Source organism: Anoplopoma fimbria, chromosome 7, assembly GCF_027596085.1.
Source record: "Anoplopoma fimbria isolate UVic2021 breed Golden Eagle Sablefish chromosome 7, Afim_UVic_2022, whole genome shotgun sequence".
NCBI lineage: Eukaryota > Metazoa > Chordata > Actinopteri > Perciformes > Anoplopomatidae > Anoplopoma > Anoplopoma fimbria.
The window spans coordinates 8,048,655-8,073,916 of NC_072455.1; the positions used below are offsets into that span (position 1 = coordinate 8,048,655).

Here is a 25,262-nt window from a genome sequence, read left to right on the forward strand (position 1 = left end):
TGGTGCCACTCAGGAACCACTTGCACAGACCCATGTGCACACACACACCCACACACACACGTTTTGACACACTGACACACGCGAGAAGAGAGAGGCTCTGTCACACTCCTATGCATCTGCACCCCACAGAAATATTACCAAAAGCAGATTTTGCACTCATGTTCACTCGGGGTGTGAAATATTTACATATCCTTGAAAAAATTCCAATGTGGACTTCACAGTCATGCACATCCATGTGTATGCTTCAACATTCCCCAGCACAAACACTCACACAGTTAATGAAAAGCAGGATTCCTGGGAGTGTCTGGACAGAGTTTGATCTTTTTCTCAGATCAATGTCAGTAGATTGCAGGGGAGCCGTGAGGCTCACATCTCAACTCAATAGTAAGACTAGACTGTGTGTGTGTGTGTGTGTGTGTGTGTGTGTGTGTGTGTGTGTGTGTGTGTGTGTGTGTGTGTGTGTGTGTGTGTGTGTGTGTGTGTGTGTGTGTGTGTGTGTGTGTGTGTGTGAAAGCAAGAGAAGAGAGAAGCAGAGCTAGACTGAGTAGACAGTAGTTTTTGACCATTTGACAATCTGCTTACTCTGCTCGCTGAGGTCTTGGACACAGCTGTATGGGCTAATGTAACAACAAAACGCCATTCAGCTTCATACCTCATCACATTAATCTTTGAAGAAATGTAAAGAAACAAAAGAACAAAGCAAAACAGTCATGAAATTAATTGAATTCAACTGTGTAGTACAAGAGTGAGAACAATGTGGGACTTGTCAACACATAAATAGCTTCTTCTAAAAGTAATTAATAGTGAAATTAAATCAATATTAAAGCAGATTCTATGCTCACATAATCGTTTGTGGCCAGTTTGACTTCAATCTTTATTTATGTCCTCTCTGTCAGTAGCCTTTTTTTTTTTTTTTTTTTTTTTTTTTTTTTTTGTTTCCTCTAGTTCAATATAACCAAAATGACTTGGGTTTATCTTATTGAGCAAACTTACAAACTGCTAGTAAAAATGCAGATGAGTTTGGCCTTCTGTAGGCCATGTATGTGATAAGCCCAGAAAGTGCTGTAGCTTAGAACGAGGCCACAGCAATGTGACCAGCCAAATGCCAATGTGGCCCTGTGTTGAACTGTCCAGAAAGCAGCAATGGTTGGACCTCCACCAATAAGGCCACTTCCATCCTGAAAAACAGCAAATCCAGTGTCGCTCAACGCATTGTCCCTCCCAACTCGTCAAATATCGCCACTTGGTCAGTGCCCCGTGGAATCGGAGATCAGCCCACTAGGTACCCTTCTAGGGCAACGTATCCTCATTTCAATGAGGAGAGACTTCAGTAGAATTTAACAATAATTTATTACACATGCATAAGAAAGAATAGTACAAAGTCTTTGGCTATTGGACTCTATGGCCAAGCCTTATAACAGAGGGGCCCAACGCTGAGATCAGCAAAGCACCATCCCTCTGGAGTCCAGACACTGGTGGTGGTGGTGATGAAGGGACTTCCTGCAATCCTTATGCTGCCTGTGCTGACGACTAGCGGTGACTGGGGTGGAGGAGGGTCACATCTGAATTATGCTGAAATGACAACTGACAGCAGCAGAGAGCATAGTTTTTAAGTTTGACAGCAACGATGTGATTGGCTTAAGAAACCCGTTGCAGAAACTAGTTGGTCAACTTTATGTGAATGCCCCCAATCAGCTGTAATCACAGGGACAGAGTGAATTAGTTTATGAATGAACAGGAGAGTAAAGATAGTCTTCTTGATTGAACTTTTGCTAAGCTTCATTTAATTTTTTCAATTCAATTCAGTTTATTTTGTATAGCCCAGAATCACAAATTACAAATTTGCCTCAGAGGGCTTTACAATCTGTACACATGTTACATCCTCTGTCCTTCCCTCACATCGGCACAGGAAAAACTCCCCTAAAAAACCCCTTTAACAGGGAGAAAAAAGGAAGAAACCTATGGGAAAGCGACAGAGGAGGGATCCTTCTCCCCGCCACATGCAGGTGATGTAGAATAAAGTGCATGAGAGTCTGGAAGAGCTACTCAGTCAACAACTCTTTTTTCCTAAATATAACTAAGTGGTTTTGTGGCCTTAACCTAAATTTCTGTTAAGACCGAAGTTACTTTGAAAGGACATTATGCATTTAAGGAGAGTATACTGACACGCTGTCACAACGAGTTGCAAATTAATACTAGACAGGCTGTTCTCATGCAGAGTTTTTTTAATTTAACGGTTACTTTATCATCTTTAATATCTGTCTCTAAGTAACTCCTCGTTTTACGTGTCTGGTTAAAATAACTGTCACTGAACTACAGTGGTGCTGTTACTGAAGAACGAATAGCGTTCTCCTACCACCCACCTCCCCTCCCTTCCGCCTTGTGTGTGCTTTTGCAGTCTGTCCAGTATTAATTTGCAACTCATTGTGACAGCGTGTCAGTATACTCTCCTTAAATGCATAATGTCCTTTCAAAGTAACTTCGGTCTTAACAGAAATTTAGGTTAAGGCCACAAAACCACTTAGTTATATTTAGGAAAAAAGAGTTGTTGACTGAGTAGCTCTGCCAGACTCTCATGCACTTTATTCTACATCACCTGCATGTGGCGGGTGGGGTCTGTCAGACTTAAAACTTAAAAAGAGCTTCAGCATCTCAGGCTACGTTCATAATGACAACGACATGGTGTCAACAAAACAGCCCATTATTTATATGAATTACTTCTATAGCGGATGATTCCACAGCTGGACATCATTGGACATCATTTGTGGTTGAACCAGGCTCAACTTTTGGCACTTTTGCTTTTAGTTTTGGTCTGAACTTAGGGCTTATAAAGCCAACCTGTAGACCAACCTGTTTTCTCTCAACTACACACTCGATACACCATCCTAGACCATCCCTGGACAGAGCATTGGTCTGCACCCATCATATCATGTAAGGTGTAATGTACTGCAGGTACAAGTGTTTACTCTGTGTAGTCCTTTGCCCATTGTGTGAACTAGTTGGTCACCTTGATACCTTGAGGGCCGCTGTGGCTGTGAGTGAAGAGGATTGAGTGAAATGTAGAAACGCTCCTCTGTATATGTGTAGATCCCCTGACTGTCGGGACGTTAGCATATTGTCAAATCCCTCAGGCCCTTCCCAGCCCTGGATTTTCCCACAGCCTTCTGGGAAACGGTGTTCTGAGGATGCCTTTTAAAGCTCTGCTGATCAAGCCTGCAAGTGGACAGCAATCATTCCATGTTGACCAGCCTATTATTCATTAAAGCACCTATGGCCGAGGGGATTTTACTTTTCTATTAAACCAGCAGGTCAAAAAGGGGGTACTTGACCCACTCCGAGCCTCTCTCGCTCTCTTACTTACTCTGACACACACACTCACACACACAAACACACATAGCTGTCAGCCCCCCCCACACACACACACACACACACACACACACACACACACTGCGTGTGTGGGTTAGCCATTTGCTTGTAAATGAAATGAGACTTAACCATGCGTTGGCCCCCTCCTCAATCAGTCTGGCCCGGCCTGGCTGCTCCCCCCTGATTCATGGACAGACACCTCTACAGGACCTCCACAGCTGCCACACTCTATGACCGAGGACTATCGATCATACACACCCAAATCCTCTTTTACACTCGGTGTCATGTAAATAGCTGCCCCTCCATTTAACAACAGCTCTGAGTGAATAGATGCAGCTTCTACTTGCCTATTAGCAGTCATTATGTTTCTGTACTAGGAGAGGATGTAACTCTAATTATATGGCCATTGGTTTTTGGTCACCTTCAACTCTAGCTGTTTGGATTCATCTTTGATCCCTTGTGATAGCTATATCTATAGATAAACCATTTTTTTCCTCTAGCAACCAAGAGCTTGAAATATGTCATATTCAGGTAAAATGCTAACCAAGCCTTCCAATCCCAATGGAGGATGGGCGGGACTAGTACAACAAAAGTAGCCTTTTCTTTGAACCTGTCTGAATCCAACTTGTTGTTTCCTTGCCCACATAATTTCATGAACACACAGAGACCAGCTGGTCCATCCTCTACCCCATTCATGCTTTTCCCTCCCCTTCATCCATAGCAAGGGCGAGAGCAAGCACTTTACATTGTGCCGGCATTTTTCCTTTCGCAGATATTCGTTATCATAGCAATGGGATGCAACCAAAGTTCTCAGCTGGAAAGCCAGATTGGCACCTGGCGTTTTCAGCTGGGAAAAAAGGCTTTGGTGGACACACAAGTTTGTGCGGAAATGGGACAAATGTGATATTGTATGAATATCAATTGCTGAAATTGATTAATTATCGTGATTTACAGAGAAATCATTTAACTTGCACATGAAAATGTATTCCATGACATATATATATATATATGGACTTGTACTTGTATAGCCTTTTTCTAGTCTTCAGACAACTCAAAGCGCTTTAACACTACATATCATCATTCACCCATTCACACCCATTCACACCCATTCATACACTGAGAGCAGGGTCTCCCATGCAAGCTGCCACATGCCAATCAGAACTAACTAACATTCATACCCATTCATACACTGCCGGCACAGCCTACGGGAGCAATTTCGGGGCTGGTGCCCAAGGACACATTGACTGAACCGCCGATCCTCGGATTGAAGGACTACCCGCTCTTTGCTGGAATGCACATGTCTAAATGTTGTCGAAAGTCTCTGAATAATGTGTGTGTGCGTGCATGCAAGTTTTTGTGTTTGTGTGTGTGTGTCTGTATCGGTCTTGCCTAGTTTCATGGCACACCTTTTTCCCAGACATGTTGTTAGGATGCAGGGAGAGATTAGCATAAACATACAGCATTTCCCATGAACAGCTTTTTCAGGATCTGTCACTGTGGTAACGTTGCCAACACAGAGCACAAGTCATTGACCTCCAGACTTAGCCCCTATCACTCCTCTGGACAGGAGAGGAAGAGACGGAGAGGACGAAGAAGTGGATGTAAACAGGGAGAAATGTAAGGAAAAAAACTGGGAAAATGCACTGAAGAAAAGGAGAGGATATAAGAGACAAGAAGAAGGACACAAAAGAGGGTAGAGGAGAGGCTGGGGTAAAGGGGAGCTCGGGAAAACATGAACACTAAGGGAAGAAAGGAGAATGAAAGAAAAGTAAAGAGTCAGGAATGGATGAGAGGAAAAGGGGGAGAAAAAAACAGAGGGGAGTATTGAGGGAGTGTAGACCAGAGCAGAGGGTTAGGTGTGTGTCATCGTGGAGTGATCACATACAGCCCTCATCCATCACAGACCCAACAGGAGGGAAGCCCTGCTGTCTGATCGTCCACTCCATTGCTACTAGCTGTGAGACACAAGGACACAAAGAGAGACAGAGAGGAAGAGATAGGCCCTTGAAACAATCAGGAAGAGAGTTTTCAAAATTGTATCTGCAGATCTCAAAAAACTTGGATCTTGGATCATCGCAGGAACATTTCCAATTGGGTTCCTGGGATGCAGTTCTCGCCCACAAATAGTCCCCACATGGAAGTGACTGATGGTCAAGGAACGATGAGGATGCTGCAGTTCTGAATGAGACTGGGACTTCTCATAGAAGTCTATGAGAAAGTGACCCTTATTCTCACTTAATTTATTCCCTCAGTAAACATTGTAGTTTGTAGAGTTTATGGTCTCAATCTCTAGTTTCAAGTCTTCTTCAATACAGCATGATGTTCATTTAGTAAATAATGGTCCATTTAGAGTCAAACAGACAATAAAGCAGGGTATGCTTTAGGGCGGGGCTACACAATGATTGACAGGTCCACACCATTTTCCGGTCTGGGAGCTGTCTGTGTTTTCTTCTTAGATATTTGAAAGTTCATTGTAACATTTTGCATTGCATGTTACATTAAAAATGTCTTGTACGTTGTTTGGTTGTTCTTAGCTCCGTCCTCTTGTGCCACTTCTTGTTGCAAAACAAACGAGAAACCATAGTACAAACTAATGGGTGACATCACAGTGACTACGTCCACTTTCACTTACGGTCCATATTGAGTTCTGAGGGGACAGACTGTCAGACCCTGCTGCTGTAAAATTACAGTTTTTCTAAAGGGAGTCTGGGCAGCTGCAGACCTCCATGAAGTGATCATAGTTTTTATCGACAGGGGCCACCAAACTCAAAATGAAAATTAATTGAACTAACTTTCCTTTATATCTTAATGAATAGTTTTTACAGTGTGCCATTCATTTGACATTCAGCATGACACATTCAAATCAAACCAAATCGCAACGCAGAAAGCAAAGTGTAGAGGTGTATGGTATTTCAGTGTTGTCCAGAAGAGAGCAGCATAGACCTACCAACACGTCTTTTAGTTTACATGAGGAAGCTCAGGTGACCTTCCTTTTTTTTTAAAGAGTAAAGTGTTTCATCAGTACTAAAATGAAAACAACAAACTGTCCAAATATAACTCCAGAACCCACAGAACATTGGGGAGATTCAGTATGGTGTGTGTGTGTGTGTGTGTGTGTGTGTGTGTGTGTGTGTGTGTGTGTGTGTGTGTGTGTGTGTGTGTGTGTGTGTGTGTGTGTGTGTGTGTGTGTGTGTGTGTGTGTGTGTGTGTCTGAGTGAGAGAGAGACAGAGACAGTCTAGTCTGCATGTCAAGGCTTGTAACCAGTCCCCTCAGAATCACATGGCGCCATCTACACTCACAAAAATGCACACACACCTCTCTTTCTCATGTTAGAGGCACTGAGGTCACATGGCAATGAACAGGTCCACATTTAAAGAAGGCAGGGTGGTGGCGGACAGACCAATAAACACAAATTAGTATAACAAGTCTGACAACAAATTAAAATTGATCAAAACTGGTTGGAATGAGAAATGTGAGAATTTAAATGTGTGTGTGCGTGTGTTTGAGAGAGTGCTGGAGTGGATGTAGATGAGTTTTCTCAGTGCTGTGGGGGAATGGGCTGCGGTTGGCTGGCCTGACTGCAGACTGCTCTGTGGAAAAGAATGACTTTTTAAATTACCCATACATCACTGTCACCGCAGCACAGACTCGGGCGACAGTGCTGCGATCGCAGGCACACACACACGCGCGCACACACACACACCTCATCTCGCTTCCCCTCCTCGCTTGACAAACTCAATCCCATGTTTACAGACATGCAAACACACAGCTTTGCAATACAAACCTGAACACTCTCTTGTATGAACGTGCAAAAAGTCCTGAATATGGAAACATGAACACTCTAATACTTTACAACCTCTGTAAAAATACATAACTGATTTATAGACTTAATAAACACATAATCACATGCACATCTAAGTTATAAGAGTGTAACTGCAGCGCCATTAGCAGCTGGAAAGGTTTTCTCCACACCCCTCTCTTTTGCTTTCTTCTTGGCATTCTTCTCCTCTTTGTTGTCCTCGTCCACGTCCTCGTCCCTCGTCCTCCTCCTCGTCCTCGTCCTTGTCCTCGTCCTCCTCCTCCTCCTACTCCTTTTCCTCATCCTCCTCCTCCTCCTCCTCCTCTTCTAACGAGGTGGATCTTAATTGCAGTTTACGATGCTAACAGCCCTGCAAACTAAGGCAAAAGGGCTGACAGAGCTAACAGTGTTTTCCTGATTGGGAACCTGAGGGTGGGCACTAAGCTTCCGCGACGCCCCTCGGCCACGGCGACGTCATCAGCTGTAACCAAAGTATGAGCACAGTGCAGCGCGGCGGCCATTAGCCAGCCAGTGGGGCCTTCTTACATGCACTTACAAGCACTAAAAGCCGTGCACTGCTGGCTATGTCAACAAAGCAAGGAGAAACTGGGATTATAGCACACAGAGAGGGAAAGTGACGTTATTCTTAGGTAGACATTATTCCACTGTATCTTTACAAAGCAAATACTTGCTGCTATATTAATGCTCTGAATACTGTATATTGCACCTTTAACCGATATCTTTAAGAGGAAAGGGTTTTGTCGGTTCATTTAAAGCTCAGGTTTTATGTGATTCCACAATCCAGGCCGTATGATAAACTTTCAGTTGGATGTCAAATGTCCCTGACAGTGGTTCTTGGACTTCTTGAAGGCAGGTGGTCAGAGTCAACAACACGTTCTCCAAGTCTCTGGTTATCAACACCGTTAAAACCCATGCAGCAACATTCTCTGTAATTTCTCTTGTATAATCTCATCATTTTCTTTTAATAGAACAAGTAAAGGAAGTCAACTCTAGATGCACCAAATGTTCTCAACAATCCAAATATCTTACCAGGTTTCTAAATAATGAATCCCACTTGATGATCAATTGGAGGCGTGTGGCCAGTTTTTACCTATTATTGGCTAACGCAGTCTAAACACTATATAGGGGCAGGGGTTTTGCCGTGTGCAGATATTCTGGCACATACTCAAAAATTGGAGATGCCACCAAAAAAAATCCTGTAAAAGGAAGAAGAGTTTCAGCATGAGTGAAATATAGGTACTGTTAGCAGCGGAGCAACAATTTGTCAACTTTGAGAACAAGATTTTTTTTCTTATCTGGGGAACAATCCTCTCCTTCTGAGTCTCAGTCAGTCCCAGTAGACAGGACCTCACAACAAACCTGAATCCACTAACATTTCATGCATATGGATGGGACTGCTTCCTGTCGAATGAACGGCAACGGTGATCTCGTCTCATAGATTAAACATCAGCCTTGAACCGAGGCAGGGGAGAAATGGAACGCTCCCTCTGTCAGGTTGCATGATGGACAGCTGTGGAGGAAGTGTATTTTAACTAGAGGAGATACACTTCCATGGGTTACTGAAGAAGCCCTCAGGTGTTAACATTTTAGACATGTACTGAGATGGGTTACAGTACTTAAAAACTTGGGTTGAGATGGTTTAATTGCCTATGCTACATGGTTCAGATTAAATCTTATCTTTGAATATTAAAAAATCTAACTTTATTATTTTCAGTGGCTAAAAATCATACTCTAAGGATTTATCTAAAATTAAAATTGAGCCTGTTGAGATGCCTCAAGTGTCATCTACAAAATTCCTGGGAATTATTGTTGATGAGAGTTTGAGTTGTAGGAAACATATTGACTGGGTTAGTAGGAAAATAAATAAATCTACTGGAATAATAAGGAAGATTAGCCATCTTGCCACTGCAAACTGTCTCCTTATTGTTTATTACAGTATGATTTATTTATATCTTTCATACTGTAATGTAGTGTGGGCAAGTACTTTTCCTACAACTCAGAATCACACATCTCATCTGCTCCTCTCTTACGATTTATGACATCAATATTTTCAAATTTGTGTTTTTATTTATAATATTCTTTTAGGTGAAGGAAATACTCCTGAACATTTCAAGACCTTCTTTAAAGCCAATTCACAGGTTCATTCTTACTCAACTCGTCAATCTTCAGATCTTCATCCTCCTAAATTATTTACTTGCAGAGGTCAATTTTCGATAAGATTTAGGGGAACCAAATTATGGAATGGCTTAACAAAGAAATGTTCATCTATAAAATGTTTCAAAAGATGCTTAAAAGAAAATCTTACCCCTGTTTTGTAATTACTTTCCTTATGTATTATTGTGTATTATATGTATTCCTTGTTTCAGTTTGTATTTTTAATCTGTGGTTGTTGCATCCATAGGGACTTGTAGCATTACTTTTGTGTAGGAGTAAATGTAGGTGTACAAACCTTATTCTCACATGCACACAAATGCACACATATGAACGCACACACACACACACACACACACACACACACACACACACACACTCTCGTTCACATCTTGACACATCTCATTTTTTCTTTCTTTCTTTCTTTTTTGTTGTTTATAATGTATTGTTATTATAAATCATATCTTGTAAAAATGCTTTTTCAACAATATTTCACACCATATGTATATATTTTTTTGTATTCGTTATAGTATTGTGATTTTTTTTTATATTATGTAGGTGGAGGCTTTCAAATAAGCCCAGTGGGCTTTCTGCCTCTTCCTGCACTATAATATTATTTATCTATGTTATGTTTTTATATTTTTCAATTGTGCAAATAAAATAAATAAATAAACTAAACTAAACTAAACTAAATGCTGATCAGCTTTTATTAAAATAAACATATTTTTTAATTTAAGAACAAGTAAAATGATAATCTTTAATTTTCTTCTTGTCAACAAATCCCAGCAATGAATTGATCCAACTATACAAGAACTGGGTAACCACTGTCAACCACAATCATCTGTGTGTATGTAGGAAAAAAGTATACCAGGGAAAAAGAAGGATAGGTTTAAAAAGATGAAGGCTGGGTTTAGAATGTTTAAAAAAAAGGTAGTAGGGCCTCCACTAGGCTGTAACACTGTGAAATCAGAATTGGACTGCCCAGAGGGACAATGAGTCCTCATGTGTCAAGGTCTGCTTCTGTGTCCAGAGGCTCTTGGACTTTTTGTCAAGACTTCTTCATTGTATCTTATGTGTGTTAGAGGCCTGTATTAGTCCTGATTTGTCAAGAGGGTTTTGGTTTCTAGGTTTATGGTTTTCTCTTATGTTGCTAGTTTCATTCCTTCATTTTTTTTTTGTTAGATCACCTTCATGTCTGGTTTTACTTCCTGCCTTTGTGTGTTTTCATTACTTTGTTTTTGTCCGCCCCACCCTGAATTGTTCCACCTGTGTCTAATTGTCCTGCTCTCCTTGTGTGATTAGCGTTAGTGTTTACTGCATTTGGGACAAAACCTGCAAGTCCGTAATTGTGGCATCATGGACTTAGTGGGATCGCACATTAAAGTCTGAGTCTGTAAAGGCAGACATATCTTGTGTGAGTTATTGTAGGAGAGTCAAAATCCCATGTGGTCTTATCTTTCAAGTTACTGAAACAAAGGTTTTACAATATATAACAGAAAAACATTCAAGTAATTATTGTTGGTAACATGGAGTTGTTTCTTTCCAGTGTTAAGGAATCATGTTGGCTCAATAAGGTGTATGCATTAGCCCTCTGAGACCCGTGAGTTTACTGGTGAGGTCATTTATATTGACAATAAGTGGGTTTTTGAACACATCTGTTCTGTGTCCAGAACAGAAGCACTCACCATCCAACGGCTGAAAAAGTTTGAAGAAATGTCCAAATGTCAAAAGTTTTACATACCAAATCACAGCATGACTTAATGATGATCATCAAGGTCTTGGTGATTTAATGTGGTATTTTGGAGTCATATTTCATAATTTCATCAATTTGAGTGATCAAAATGGTTATTTTCAGGGCAAAGTCTGTATGACAAATAAATTACAAAAATTGTAACATGGGAATGGCCATCATAATGCTGTAAGCCCTTAGAAATGTTCACATTTTTAATTTAACTTTTGATTGATGACTAGAAGAAATGGTGGGTCTTTAAGGGCTACAGAAACAAAAATATTTGACCAGAGTGAATCCAAAATATCAATGCCCTGTCTTCATGATTCTCATGGGTTTCAATGGAGAAATGTAGTGTCACTATACAGTTCTACAGTTGGTGTCAAGTCTTTGCCACAATAACAAAATCTGGTTTTAGTATCAATACAATAAAAAAAACCTCTGTTTCAAAATGCTATTTAATGCTGGGCTGTGTAGAAACAGAGGATAAAACTGTTTATTTAGAGTACAAACATAATGAGAGCCTTATAACTGTTATACATTTCTCTCAGCTGTGGCTGGCAGTTATATTGCACCTCATCCCCTGTGTGGCCATCTCAGGTTTCATTACAGTACATTTTGAATAAAAAGCTCTGATGATATGGGACTGTACTAATCCATGTGAGAAAGAAAAACATATGAGTTGCTGTCTGCATGTTTTTGTTGTTTTATGATTCAGAAACAGCATTTAAATATTAAACAGAATACTAAAATGTACTCAACGATCCGGCCTACAGGTGTTTAAAGAGCTGTCTTATACACGGACAAGCCTGCTTTGTATTGATCTTAATATTAACTTTGCTTACCAAAAATTAAAGCAGTAAACATTTGTCATTGTTTAATATTTTGTGTAGTGTTTATACATGTTGTGAAAACATTGCATTAAATTGATAATTTCATATTCAGCCACATATGAGTAAATGTTGTCCTTGTCTGAAGGGTAAAAAGAGTGAACCAGAGGGAACTTAAAGGTTAGAGGTTGGAAGGAATAAACTGAGAAAGGAGAATACTTTACTTATGGCCTGAACCTTTCTAGTGATTCGTGGATTGCAGTCTCCACCTGCTGGTCCTTACAAAGTATTGTTTGTCTGACTTGTTTTGACTTGCATGTATGTGTTGTCCTGCTGAATGATCTTGCTTTGGCATTGGTTTTTCAAAAGTCTTTGGCAAGAGGTTTGGTTAATTGTGGAATTTAAAATGTGGATGAATCGACTCTGTAATCTCATACAGTGGTGTGGCAACAAAATGAGTCACTTTCTGGTCCATCTTTCTGGCCAAAAAAAGTCCTTCCGGTAAATGGCCACTTCCTCAGATATGAACACAGCAACTTAAAATGGCAATTTAGTTACCGTGGTGGTATGATTGCAATGTAGTAAGAAGCTTCTTCAGGCCCATCTTGACCGAGAAGAATGTAAATTTAAATGAATGTTGAGAAAAATCTCATGTGGATTGGTAACTTTATGCATGCATAAGTCCCTCTATTGTCCCATCAGTCACACTTTTGACTGTCAGACTATTTATTTATGCTGCAAGCAGCATGAACAACATTTCATAATTTAAAAAACATTTCTGATTGATTGCAAAGCGACTTTCAGAGTGAAAAGAACAGGGAGTCAGTACTCTTAACTTGTGTTACACACAACTGGATTAGAAGCTATTCATGATTGTGTTTCTGTTGGCAGCTTCAGTCTCGAGCAGCCTCTGGCCAGCTGAACATGGCTGAATATCCGAGTCAGTCAAAACACTGTCAAATCGCCTGAGAGGAGATAGTGTTGAAAATTGATAAATTCCCCTTTAACTCCAATATCATGGTGGTCCTGCAGTATTAGGTAATCTAGCAAAAGCTGTCTCATTGAGAGGCCCTGTTTCAAAATCTAGTTCTAAAACACAGATTATATATTGCTCCTATGTGCATAATACCAAACAAATCCATGTACTATGAACTGACATACAGAAATAGGGCAGCAACAACAATTTCATTCAGGGTCCCAACAGGTTAATCAGGCCACTGTATGGCATGTTGCAGATGTTGCAACAAGGAGTATTTTTCAAATGGCTACAATAGGACCCAGGAAGAGAAAATAAAAGGCAGCAATGTATAATTTTTTTAACCTTTGTCCAGACCAAATGAAGCAAACAACATGTGGGAAGGAGTCCAAAAAACAATGCCAAGAGATTGTCATTTGTGTGCATATGATGCAGTGTATTGACTCTTTGTTCAGCCTGATCTCCTAAAAGTTCCACTAATCTCATGGGAGGAAGCCCATGTAAAAAAAAAGACTATCGTTGATATGTGCATATGTACAAATGTTGGTGTGAAACATACATTTAGTTCAGAAAATTTCTACTTTCAATGTATTCTTGATTTGCAGAAACGATTGTAAGAATATTTTTACTGTGTTGCTCTGCTGTATGCTAGAGTAATAAACCTACAACCCAAAAAAGGAGTTTTATAAATGTAGATTGGATTTCTTTATGAGTTGATGAGATAAGATGGTGCATCACCGCATCACCGTCCTCCACTCTGCCCACCTTCACCCAGTACATCACCTGCCCCACCAGAGACAACAGAACTCTGGACCTGCTGTATGCCAACACCAAGGAGGCATACAGCTCATCACCCCTCCCTCCCCTGGGAAGATCTGACCACAACCTGGTGCACCTCCGGCCTGTGTACAAACCTCTTGTGCACAGGCAGCCAGCTGTGACCCGCACAGTCAAAAGATGGTCCGATGAAGCCGAGGAGGCTCTTAAGGACTGTTTCGACTCGACTGTGTGGGAAGTGTTCAGTGATGCCCATGGGGAGGACATCGAGGGTCTCACAGACACCATAACGGAATACATAAACTTTTGTGTGGAGAACACCGTACCCACCAGGACTGTACGGTGTTTTTCCAACAGCAAACCCTGGATCAATCCGGATATAAAGACCCTCCTCAAGGAGAAGAAGAGGGTCTTTAGATCAGGAAACAAGGAGGAGCTGAGGACTGTGCAGAGGGAGCTGAGGAGGAAGATAAGGGAGGGGAAAAATATCTACAGGACGAGGATGGAGGATCAGCTGCAGCAGAACAACATCAGCGGAGTCTGGAAGAGCCTCAAGGCCATGTCTGGCCACAAGGGGCCCAACCATCAACCTGTGGGGGACCAACAGTGGGTGAATGATCTGAACTCATTCTTTAACAGATTTGATCAGCCACCCACCCCTCCCCCCACCCAGACCTCCTGCCGCTGCAGCCCCCATCGTCTGCACCCCCTGTGGATTACCCCCCCCCTCTTCTTCCTCCTCCTCCACCCCCTTTTCCACAACACTCGGCTCCCCTCCACACTCCTCAAACACTGCACACCTCCAACACCCCACCCCCACTCCAACAACCTACAGCACACAGCCCCCTTCCCCCAGCTTGTCCCTCTCAATCAACCAGGTGAGAAAAGAACTGAGGAGAATAAAGGTGAGAAAAGCCACGGGTCCGGACGGCATCAGCTCAAGGCTCCTCAGATCCTGCGCAGACCAGCTGTGCAGGATTGTGGAGCACATCTTCAACTTGAGCTTGAAGCTGGGGAGGGTACCACAGCTATGGAAGACGTCCTGTGTGGTGCCAGTCCCAAAGACCCCGGGGCCAAGGACTTCAGCAGCTTCAGGCCGGTGGCTCTAACATCCCACCTGATGAAGACCCTGGAGCGGCTGGTCCTTGTGCACCTCCGCCCCCTGGTGATCTCATCTTTGGACCCTCTTCAGTTCGCCTATCAACCTGGCATCGGGGTGGATGACGCTGTCATCTACCTGCTACAAAGATGCCTTTCTCACCTGGAAAAGGCTGGAAGCACTGTGAGAGTCATGTTCTTCGACTTCTCCAGTGCCTTCAACACCATCCAGCCTTTGCTTCTGAGGGACAAGCTGGAGCAGACCGGGGTGGACCACCACCTCACTACATGGATACTGGACTACCTCACCAACCGTCCACAGTATGTGAGGATAGGGGAGTGTGAGTCAGATCTGGTGTCCTGCAGCACGGGGGCCCCACAAGGAACCGTTCTGGCTCCATTCCTCTTCTCCATATACACTTCGGACTTCACATATAACTCTGCTACCTGCCACCTGCAAAAGTTCTCTGACGACTCTGCAGTCGTCGGCCTCATCTCTGCCGGCGATGAGAGGGAATACAGAGAACTGAACCAGGACTTCATAGGATGGTGCCGGCGGAACTGCCTCCAGATCAACTCTGGTAAAACCAAAGAGCTGGTGGTGGACTTCCGCCGGGGAAAACACTGTCCTCCGGAACCAGTGAACATCCAGGGACAGGACATTGAGATTGTGCAATCTTATAAGTACCTGGGTGTTCACTTGAACAATAAACTGGACTGGACTAATCATTCAAATGCACTTTATAAAAAGGGTCAGAGCAGACTCTATCTGCTGAGGAGACTGAGGTCCTTTGGAGTGCAGGGAGCACTCCTGAAGACCTTTTTCAACTCCGTGGTGGCATCAGCCATCTTTTATGCAGTGGTCTGCTGGAGCAGCAGCATCTCAGCAGCAGACAAGAAGAGACTGAACAAGCTTGTCAGGAAGGCCAGCAGTGTGCTGGGGTGTCCATTGGATACGGTGGAGGTGGTGGGAGACAGGAGGGTGATGGCCAAGCTGTCATCCCTGATGAACAACACCTCCCACCCCATGCAGGACGCCCTGGCAGCTCTGTGCAGCTCCTTCAGCCACCGGCTGCTTCACCCCCGGTGTGTGAAGGAGAGGTACCGCAGGTCCTTCCTTCCTGCTGCTGTCAGGTTACACAACCAGCTCTGCTCCCAGCAGACCACATGACACATGACAATAAAAACACTGTGCAATAATAGTTAATATAGTTTTTTTTTCTGTCTGTAAATATTATATTTCAGTTATTGTGTTTTCTACTGTTTTTATTGCTTATTTATAATACTTGTTTTTTATTTTTATTTTTATTTTTCATTTTTATTTTTATTTTTATCTTGTCTTTCTTTACTATGTCTCTTGTGTGCACTTTAACTCTATGCTGCTGTAAGCCTGCAAATTTCCCCGCTGCGGGACTAATAAAGGATTATCTTATCTTATCTTATCTCTTATCTATGGGCGTGAGTTCAGATAAAGTCTAGGGTTATCTGCCTCTGCCTTGGTCAGATTTGCTTCACATCAGGTGGTATGCTGTACTCTAGTAATAGAATAGCAATTGTATCGAATCTGATGCTCACAACAGTTTGTTGCAATACTGAGAGTAAGCAGATCACAGGAGAAAAGTCAAGGAAGCAGGAACTTTTAACCTGCACAAAAACAAGCTTAGTGTTCAGTCTAGGTGTACATCCTCTGTAATGCTGCTCTGCCTTGCTGTCCTCTGCCTCATAGGCAACTCTTTCTGTGCTGTTATGCCACGCGACACTAAAGAATCTGGGTCCACCAGGAACAAGTTGCTGCTCATCTCCTTCGACGGTTTCCGCTGGGATTATGACAGAGATGTGGACACTCCTAACCTGGATAAGATGGCTCAGGAGGGGGTGACGGCACAATATGTCACACCACCGTTCCTCACCATCACCAGCCCCTCACACTTTACCCTGCTCACAGGTATTGTAAACAAAAATCTCCAGCCTTTAACCTTGTTGAAAATATATCATGTAAATTAACATTTGAAACTGTTATTTTTAAGTTAAACCCGAAAGAGGTTATGAAAAGGTTATGGATACACAGCATCACTGTTACAAAAATATAATTGTTTTGCTGTTTTCGTCTCAGAACTTAAACCCTTCGCAGTGTGTTTTCAGTTAATGAAAGTTAATTGTAACATTTTGGTTGCCTAAAATGTATTTTTCAGTTTAATTGGCTGCATCCTCTCATATCCCTTCTGGTTGCAAAAAAACCAAGATGTGAGGGCCAAAACGCGGAACTCATTCTTCAAAACCCGAGTCCACAAACCAATGGTTGACCTCACTGTAACTACATCCACTTATTATTTACAGTCTATGGGTGTGACCAACATGTAAATCTCAAAGAAAATGTTCAAATAGTTATGATTCAGAGCAGCCTGTGTTATGCAATTTCAGGTGAAAGAAGTAAGATATTGTTTAAAAAAATCATTTTTTGTTTGGACTAAAGTCAAATACAACTGAGGGGTTATGAGCAGCTCACAATTTATTGACAGAACATTAAAGTACATTTTACAGTGCCAGACATACTAGGCAAAGTGAACTTAAGCAAGTGCAGTCCAAAAACCACACAAAAATGGTAAATTATCACAAAAAAGTTAAGCCAAATAAAATAAATGACACTTTAATGCTACATTATCTTCAGTGATAGACCACATTATAGTAACAAGGATTCTAATCTATAAAGCTTTTCATTAGACATCATCAAGATTAAATGAAAAATGCCTTTTTTAACCTTTTTTCTGATATATGGTCATGTAGAGCACCTAGTCAACAATGCATGAAAAACAATCAATTTCTTCATAATTGTATATAAATGGTAAATGGACTGTACTTGTATAGCGCTTTTCTAGTCTTCCGACCACTCAAAGCGCTTTTACATTACTAATCATTCACCCATTCACACCCATTCATACACTGATGACAGGAGCTACCATGCAAGGTGCCACCTGACCATCAGGACCCTAACTAACATTCATACACATACATACACCGCAGGAACAGCCTGCGGGAGCAATTTGGGGTTAAGTGTCTTGCCCAAGGACACATCGACATGGATTGCCAGAGCCAGGGATCGAACCGCCGATCCTCTGATTGGGGGACGACCCTGCTCTCCACTGAGCCACTTTATTATCTTTATTTCCCTCTAATACAGAACATGATGTGTGATTACGTGCTTAATTTACAAACTGTTAGCGACAAGGGAGGTGTGTGGAGCTGCAGTCCTCTGTAGCTCTGTATTGCTCTATATTTGACTGGCTCCAGTTCTTGGGCAAGAAACATTAACCCAAATTGCAGACAAAGGCTGTTCCATTGGTGTGTGAATGGGTTAGTTAGTGAGATGGGCAGGTGGCAGCTTGCATGGTAGCCCCTGCCATCAGTGTATGGATGGGTGTAAATTGGTGAATGAGGAGACATAGTGTACAGCGCTTTGAGTGGTCGGAAGAACAGAAAGGCGCTTTACGAAATCAAATCCATTTACCATTACCATTTAGAAGCTGTTGTGCCAATTCATCCAGTCGATTTATATTTCATTGAATAATGACATTTTTTATTTCCTGGGGTTAGGGTTTGATAAGAAGTCTTAAAGACGCATCCTTTTGGGACCATAATAGTTTGTAAAAATTGGTGTGGTTATATCTAATGTTTTTCAGTCTTGATTAAAGTGGTGGATTGACTAACCACCAACCCCTTGAGCCACATAGTTGCTAAAAGCAATGTAGGTCTAAATATATCCACATTACAAATAAAATATTGTGCAACAAAAGTGTGTGGTCTATATTAATTTCAATTGAAAACCCAATATTATGCTGGACTATCATATAAACTGTAATCTGATTTGATGTCCCCCAGTGTGCAATCTGTTCTCTACTGCAGGTCATGTCCTGTACATTTATTTTCATTTGTATTTCCTCTTTTCATTAGGACGTTACGTTGAGAATCATGGAGTAATCCACAACATGTGGTTCAACACTACCACTCAGGAGAAGAAGCAGTACTACATGACTCAGTTTGTTGACTCCTACTGGGACAATGGCAGCTTACCCATCTGGATAACAGCACAGAGACAGGTTCTATAAATCCTATAGATATTTTTAATTTTAAGGGATTTCCAACTTCCTAGCTCAAAGATTTTCTGAAATTCTGGTTGTTGTATTTATGTGTCAATGAAAGGCCTGTGTCCATAGAGTGTCTTCTTTTTGACAGAAAAGCCTCATCCCAGCATGTCATTCAAAAAAAGTGCTCTGAATTATTTTTTTATGTTTCTATGTGAACAAAGTCTTAACATATTTTGACAATCAACATATCATCACTCTAACCACCTTTGTTACATAGACTAGGGTCCCCACTTCGCTTTCTATTATCTATTTGGGTTACAATCTATTTGTCTGACATAGTTTTTTTCACAATGAGCACCTACCTGCGGATGCTTGTCCTCACATATTGAAGGGATGAGCTTGTCACCGCTCAATCTGACAACCGTAACATTAGAGCAAGGGTGACGATCCATCAGATACAACTCCTACGGCAATAAAAGCCCATCACTCACCAACTCAGCAGTGTATGCCGAGTCAATCTACTCTCACAAATGGGCTTTTCGGCCTTTGTTATAATAGCGACTGTCTGAAATATAAAGCTCAGGATAGATCGACACGGCCATAAAAAGCTTTTCCTCCATTTTCTACAATGATGTCACAAGTGCTTTTCTGAATAGTTCAAAGATTTTCTACTGGAAGTGCTCAGAGCAGGTGCACAAAAAAGGTGGAGTGCTCGAAAAAGTGATGCTGGGTGTAGCTCTTTTTCTCTATGTGGCAGCATATGGACCACACACTCTCTCCTCATTGGGGACGATTCGAAAAAGATGATGGTGCTCAGATAAAAATGCTACATGGAAACAGGCCCTCATGTGTTATTCTTTGACCAACAGTTTTTTGAGGAGTTCCTTTTTCTAAGTAGTTGTGTTTTTTTATTCCTCCAGGGTTTGAAAGCAGGTTCTCTGCATTTCCCTGGCACAGCAGCCACATACAAAGGAGAGATTGTGAAGGTTAGGCAAGTGGAACCTCGTTTCTATGATCATTCTAACGAGACAGATTGGAGGCTGAACATCGACAAGGTGATTGGAGAGTGGTTCCATCAACAGGACCTGGACTTCGTCTCCTTGTATTTTGGAGAACCAGATTTGGCTGGGCACAAATATGGGCCGGACTCAACAGAACGACGTGAGATGGTCCAGCAAGTGGACCGCACTGTGGGCTACATCCGGGACAAGATCCATGACCATGGCCTTACTGACCGGCTCAACATTATCATCACTGCCGACCACGGGATGACTACAGTTCTACGGGATGGATTAGTTGAGGAAATCATCCTCTCCAAGATCCCTGGCTTCAGTTTCAGGGATATCCAGTTCCATCTGGTGGATTATGGGCCCGCTGGGATGCTGCTTCCTAAAGAGGGGATGCTGGAGAAGGTCTACCAGGCTCTGAAAGGAAGCCATCCTCATCTTCATGTGTATAAAAAGGAGGACATGCCAGCTAGATTGCACTACAGTAACCATCCTCGACTCTTGCCGATAATCCTTTTCGCTGACCCTGGATATGTAATCAATGGGGTAAGAAAATGCACACATCAGTCATTACATGTATAGAGACTGTAACAAAGCTGAAGCTTAGAACAACTTTGTCTCCAGTGTTGTCTTGCAGATGCATTTAAAACTTCATTGTGGTACCTCATCAAAATTCTTCAAAATAGCTTTTTAGGAATTCTAACATGTAGCTCAATACAGGTTAATTATTTATATTTCTACTAGACTTAATATGCTTGTTTTCTCTCCATACATAGCTGTTACCTGTGCAGTTCCACAAAGGAGAGCATGGCTTTGACAATCAAGTCATGGACATGAAGCCTTTCTTCAGGGTGGTGGGGCCTGATTTCCAGAAAAACATGGTGTCTGGGCCTTTTGAGACAGTTAATCTGTATCCACTGATGTGCCATCTACTAGGGATAAACCCTGAAATCAACGATGGACACTTGGAGAACACCAGACACATGCTGGTCCCTAAGAAAAACAACAGTAAGAAATGTTGTGCTGTAACATTTCAGATGTCAATTTCTTATTGGTTTATCTTACATCTTTTTTCTCTATCCTCAAAACAAAATCTTACGAATGTTCCCTGAAGGAGAGAAAAGAGGTAAGACATATATAGTATGTGATATGAGCCCCATGTGACCTACCTGAAGACACCTCTATTCACATATTAAGGCAGATGACCTGTGGTGACGTAAGTGAGGCCCTGCCTATAAACATCTGTCACCGCTGTCATCCCTCAGTTTGATACCCACCCTTCCCGATCCCAGATATGCAGTGGGGCAACCAGGTGTTGTATTTCGTTCCTCCCCCTCAGGGAACGGAAGTTATAGTCATAACATATTGTTCCCTTTCAGTTTATTCACTCTGTAACAACAAATATATTGTATGGAACATACTCACACTCCGCAGCCACCGAAACAGGGTCAAACCTCCAGCTCTCTAGTGCATCATAGACACAGCCGAAAGGATAGAATGAAACACTGAAGGAACTGCCACATCCAAATGTTAACCTGGCCTGTCAACCACTAAAGGCTGCAACATCCACTCTCTCACAAGAGAGACCTCAAGAGAAGGTCCACTCCCAGGGTCAGGCGGCCTGGAACATGTTGGCTCTGAGAGACAGTAAATGAGCATTGCCTCACATCAACAGAGAACGATATTGCATCATCTATTTCCCTCGGCTATTAATCAGAATGTTCATTTTTAATGAGCCGACCTGCCAGCAATGCTCACAGATATATAACGGCAATCCGTGCGTCTGTTGGCATAGGGTTGTACCTTTGACTTTAGTTTTATTGGACTGTTTCACAATTGCTTTCATGAAGAGCTGCAGACGATATGGTTTGAAAAACAAGGCCACCAACACCACATCATCAATGCCTTTTATCTGTTGAGCCATTAAAAATCGTGTCAGCACAGTTTGAGGGGTCAAACTTGCTTATAGCTAAGCTTGCTGCAAGTATTTCAACCCATATTAACAAGCCAAGGTCAAAGCACGGAGTATGGCTGGACCCTGTATGGCTGATCAATATGCAAGAAATGTTTGGGTTTTGTGTGCTTATGATTCAAACAGGAGATTCCCATGCCTACCAAAGCAGCAGGTGCAACTGTCAATCACCCAACACTGTCTATGAAAAAATTACATGGGACTTTTTTTCCAGAACCAGGTATACCCAAAATAGCTTCTCCCACCTAGCTAACTCTATAAAACGCTAAAAGCTCCACATAGAATGTGCCAGTTGTTTCCATTTTTTTCTACAAAAAAATGTAAGACATCAAAATGAGTTTATGTTATGACTTTAAGGAACATAAATTGATAAGGGACAGATCATAGCTATATGATGGACTTTTGACTTGACCTAACAGAATACCACATTGTCATCACCACTCTTAGATTGAGAGGGCAGATAGAGTGGCAATGTGCTGTAAAATACAAGATAACCAAGACTAGAGAAAGTAAGGGTAAGTAACTTTGTCTAGATAAGAAATACCAATCTTGATCATGATAGCCATTAGCTGACCATGATCACCTCATCTTGTATGACATCATCATGCAGCTGTAATGCCATTTATCATCAGTAAGAAAAAATGTCTTGGCACCATGAAACACATCCATGAATCCAACCTCTCTACTAACATTTGTGATAAAAGCATCATCCTCTCTGTTTGTGTCCGATCCGTGAGTGTCTCTTTCGATTTTCTTTTTGTTTTTTTATGAATAGTTAAATCTCTTGTGTTATGTTTCTGTCTGTCTGCAGATCCTGAAATAAATGCCCAGTTACAAGTGGTTATCGGCTTATCAGCAGTGACTGGTTTTCTCGTACTGGTGTTCATAGTGACCACTTCCTATGCTTTGTGTAAAAGGAGCAGAACAAAAAGCAGGTAACATGCTCTAGTCGTATTATGAACATTAATTATAATTAGTTGTTTGCCCTCTCCTGGCCAAGTCACCCTTATCCATGTCTGCTTTGAAGCTTGACAGTGTATATTCAACATGTCAGTCTTATTTTATAAATATTTTGAATTTAGAATTATGAATAAATCAATAGAATACCACATAGATCAATATTAGACTCTTGTCAAAGATTGTTCCTTCATCCTAACAAAATGTGGGGACAATACAGTTTGCTAATCATTCATTCCCAATTCTGTTATCTTTCTTACTTGACCTCTCTTTTCTCTCTTTCCTCAGTTTCGAAACAAAACATGCTGCTGGTGAAGAAGAGAAAGGCATGAGGCAAAGCAGTTTTTGAAATGTAGATGATGTTTTGAATATGTTTTCCTAGTTCAAGGAATATTTTTCAATAAATAAAAAAATGAATATACTTTTTGATTAAAGGTTACAGTGAAAAAATATTGCAATGCCCATGGAGGTAATGACCTGGTATGTTTTGTGACTGGAAGGATATCTCAAAAAGGCATTGGCCAAGAAGCAAACACTTGATTTTTGGTATGGATCAAAGACTAATTGTTCATATTTGAACATTTTACTATTTTCTCATGAATGACAAAATAAGGCAAATGCACCCCATAATTGTCACTGTATATACTTTCATAAAGATCACCATACAAACGAAGAATTAAAATGTCCTCACATTCATTAAATGTAGATGATTGTGCAGCCTTTTGAGTGTTTTATTATTGACTTTGATTCAGTGTATATTCTTTATGATGACTTTATTCTTTCTTTATATCAACTTTGCTAAAAGCTACAAGTAAAACCTTTTGAAACAATAACAAGGTTATGATGTGTAAAACTTATTGTATCCTCTGTTAATAGGGGAATTGCCTTAAAACAAAATGATATAGTTTGGTTCAGTATTACTTTCCCTTATGTGACCAGAATAACCACAGATATTCTGCATACAACTGGATAACAGTGAATGCACATTTAGTTCATTGAATTTATATGTGCTTATATTTGCAGTATACTACCAGCTGACCATGTTGAGTATGAATGGCACAGCTTTCAGTCAGTTTGGAGTGGAAGCTGTCACAATCACATGGGCTGAATAAAACATTTATATTGAACTTTGTTGGTGTTGTATCTGTTAATGGCTGTTTGCACATTAGTTAATTTTTATTTTAGCTACAAACACTAATTGAATGGACCATGGTTATAGCAATTGATTTCTGTGTAACATGAACATTAATTCATACATAATACTTCATCAATAACAGAGAATTATGAGTAGAGAGGAGAAAATGTGGACAGAAGGGAAAGAGAGCTGCCGAATAATAATCACTAAAGTTACATTTAATAGTGGCCTTTACTGTGAAGCATTTTTGTCAGTCCGCTCTTCGGCTGACTGTGATGGTATTGGGCTACCAAGTTTGAAATGTGTTGTTGAAAGAGGGAGAAGAGACTGTTTCAATTGGCAAAGTAAAAGAAGATGTACCTTGTGAAAGCATATCTAAAGTATGATATAAATAGGAAGACAGTAAATATATATATAAATACTGGAGAATCAACTCTAAGTTGTATTGAATTTTGGTTTCAGCAAAAAAGGAAAACTGTCTACTGGAAATGGACATAGATTAGTTGTAGCAGACTTGTTGAAATAAAGAGTTGCTACAGTCCCATAGACTTCTGAAGTAATCTGAAAAGGCGGAAGCAACGAGTGCTGTGGAGAAACCAGTAATTCCAAACAATGGAAAGTTCCAGCATTGAACCCCATTCACTTTAAGTGTTTTCCAGGCATGCTCGGCAGTAAATTGATGAAATTACTGTAAATTTATACATTTTAATGCATCAGCTGACCTCTCATGAATCTTGTCAATAGTGTTTTTTTATGTATCTAGATTTAGTAAATATTTATCATTATTTTGACTCCAATAACAGTACAATTCTGTCACGGATGTGGTGTGGACCCAAAAGCAGTACGACCAGGAGACAGATAAAGTTCTGGAGCTTTATTTAAAGCTGAGCACACAGCAGACAGGGAGGGAGGGTCAGACTCACATTGGGAAACAGGCAGGGGATCAGGCAGACGGAAACCAGAGGAAGCGGAGGCTAAACTCGTGGTCGGGGACAGAAGGCTAAGGTGGCTAACTGAGGCAAAGGCAAGGTAGGGGAATCCACCAGTTCCTCTCCTCATGGAACGGCATCTCTTTATTTTACGATGACCACATCACCAAGCCGGAAGACATCCAGCTGTTCACAGACGCAGCCCCCTCCATCGGCTTCGGCGGCTTCTACGGCAGCAAATGGTTTTCAGCCGAATGGCCGCACAAATTCTCATCCCTCACCCCTTCTTCGGCAATCTCTGAAGTGTATCCGGTAGTCATAGCAGCCATTCTTTGGGGCCATGAATGGTCCAAAAAGACAATTGCTTTATATTCAGACAACAGCGCCGTCGTAGACATCATCAACAAAGGACGGTCACATTGTCTAGACATA

The 25,262-nt window shown here is 41.4% G+C and overlaps 1 protein-coding gene across 1 annotated transcript; it reads left to right on the plus strand.

Moving 5' to 3' along the window:
- The first annotated feature begins 16,440 nt into the window (after positions 1–16,440).
- Positions 16,441–23,115, plus strand: LOC129093882 (ectonucleotide pyrophosphatase/phosphodiesterase family member 7-like). The gene is made up of 6 exons (XM_054602005.1): positions 16,441–16,693; positions 18,697–18,842; positions 19,751–20,383; positions 20,614–20,845; positions 22,621–22,744; positions 23,055–23,115. Exons 1-6 carry the CDS (start codon positions 16,441–16,443, stop codon positions 23,113–23,115), a joined length of 1,449 nt encoding a protein of 482 aa, XP_054457980.1.
- Positions 23,116–25,262: the final 2,147 nt, after the last annotated feature.

Bases quoted from the DNA above. Each gene is read 5' to 3' on its own strand.
- LOC129093882 (XM_054602005.1), top strand. From the start codon at position 16,441: ATGCTGCTCTGCCTTGCTGTCCTCTGCCTCATAGGCAACTCTTTCTGT. The intron at 16,694-18,696 runs GTATTGTAAACA...TCTTTTCATTAG, and splicing joins ACACTTTACCCTGCTCACAG to GACGTTACGTTGAGAATCAT. The intron at 18,843-19,750 runs GTTCTATAAATC...TTATTCCTCCAG, and splicing joins GGATAACAGCACAGAGACAG to GGTTTGAAAGCAGGTTCTCT.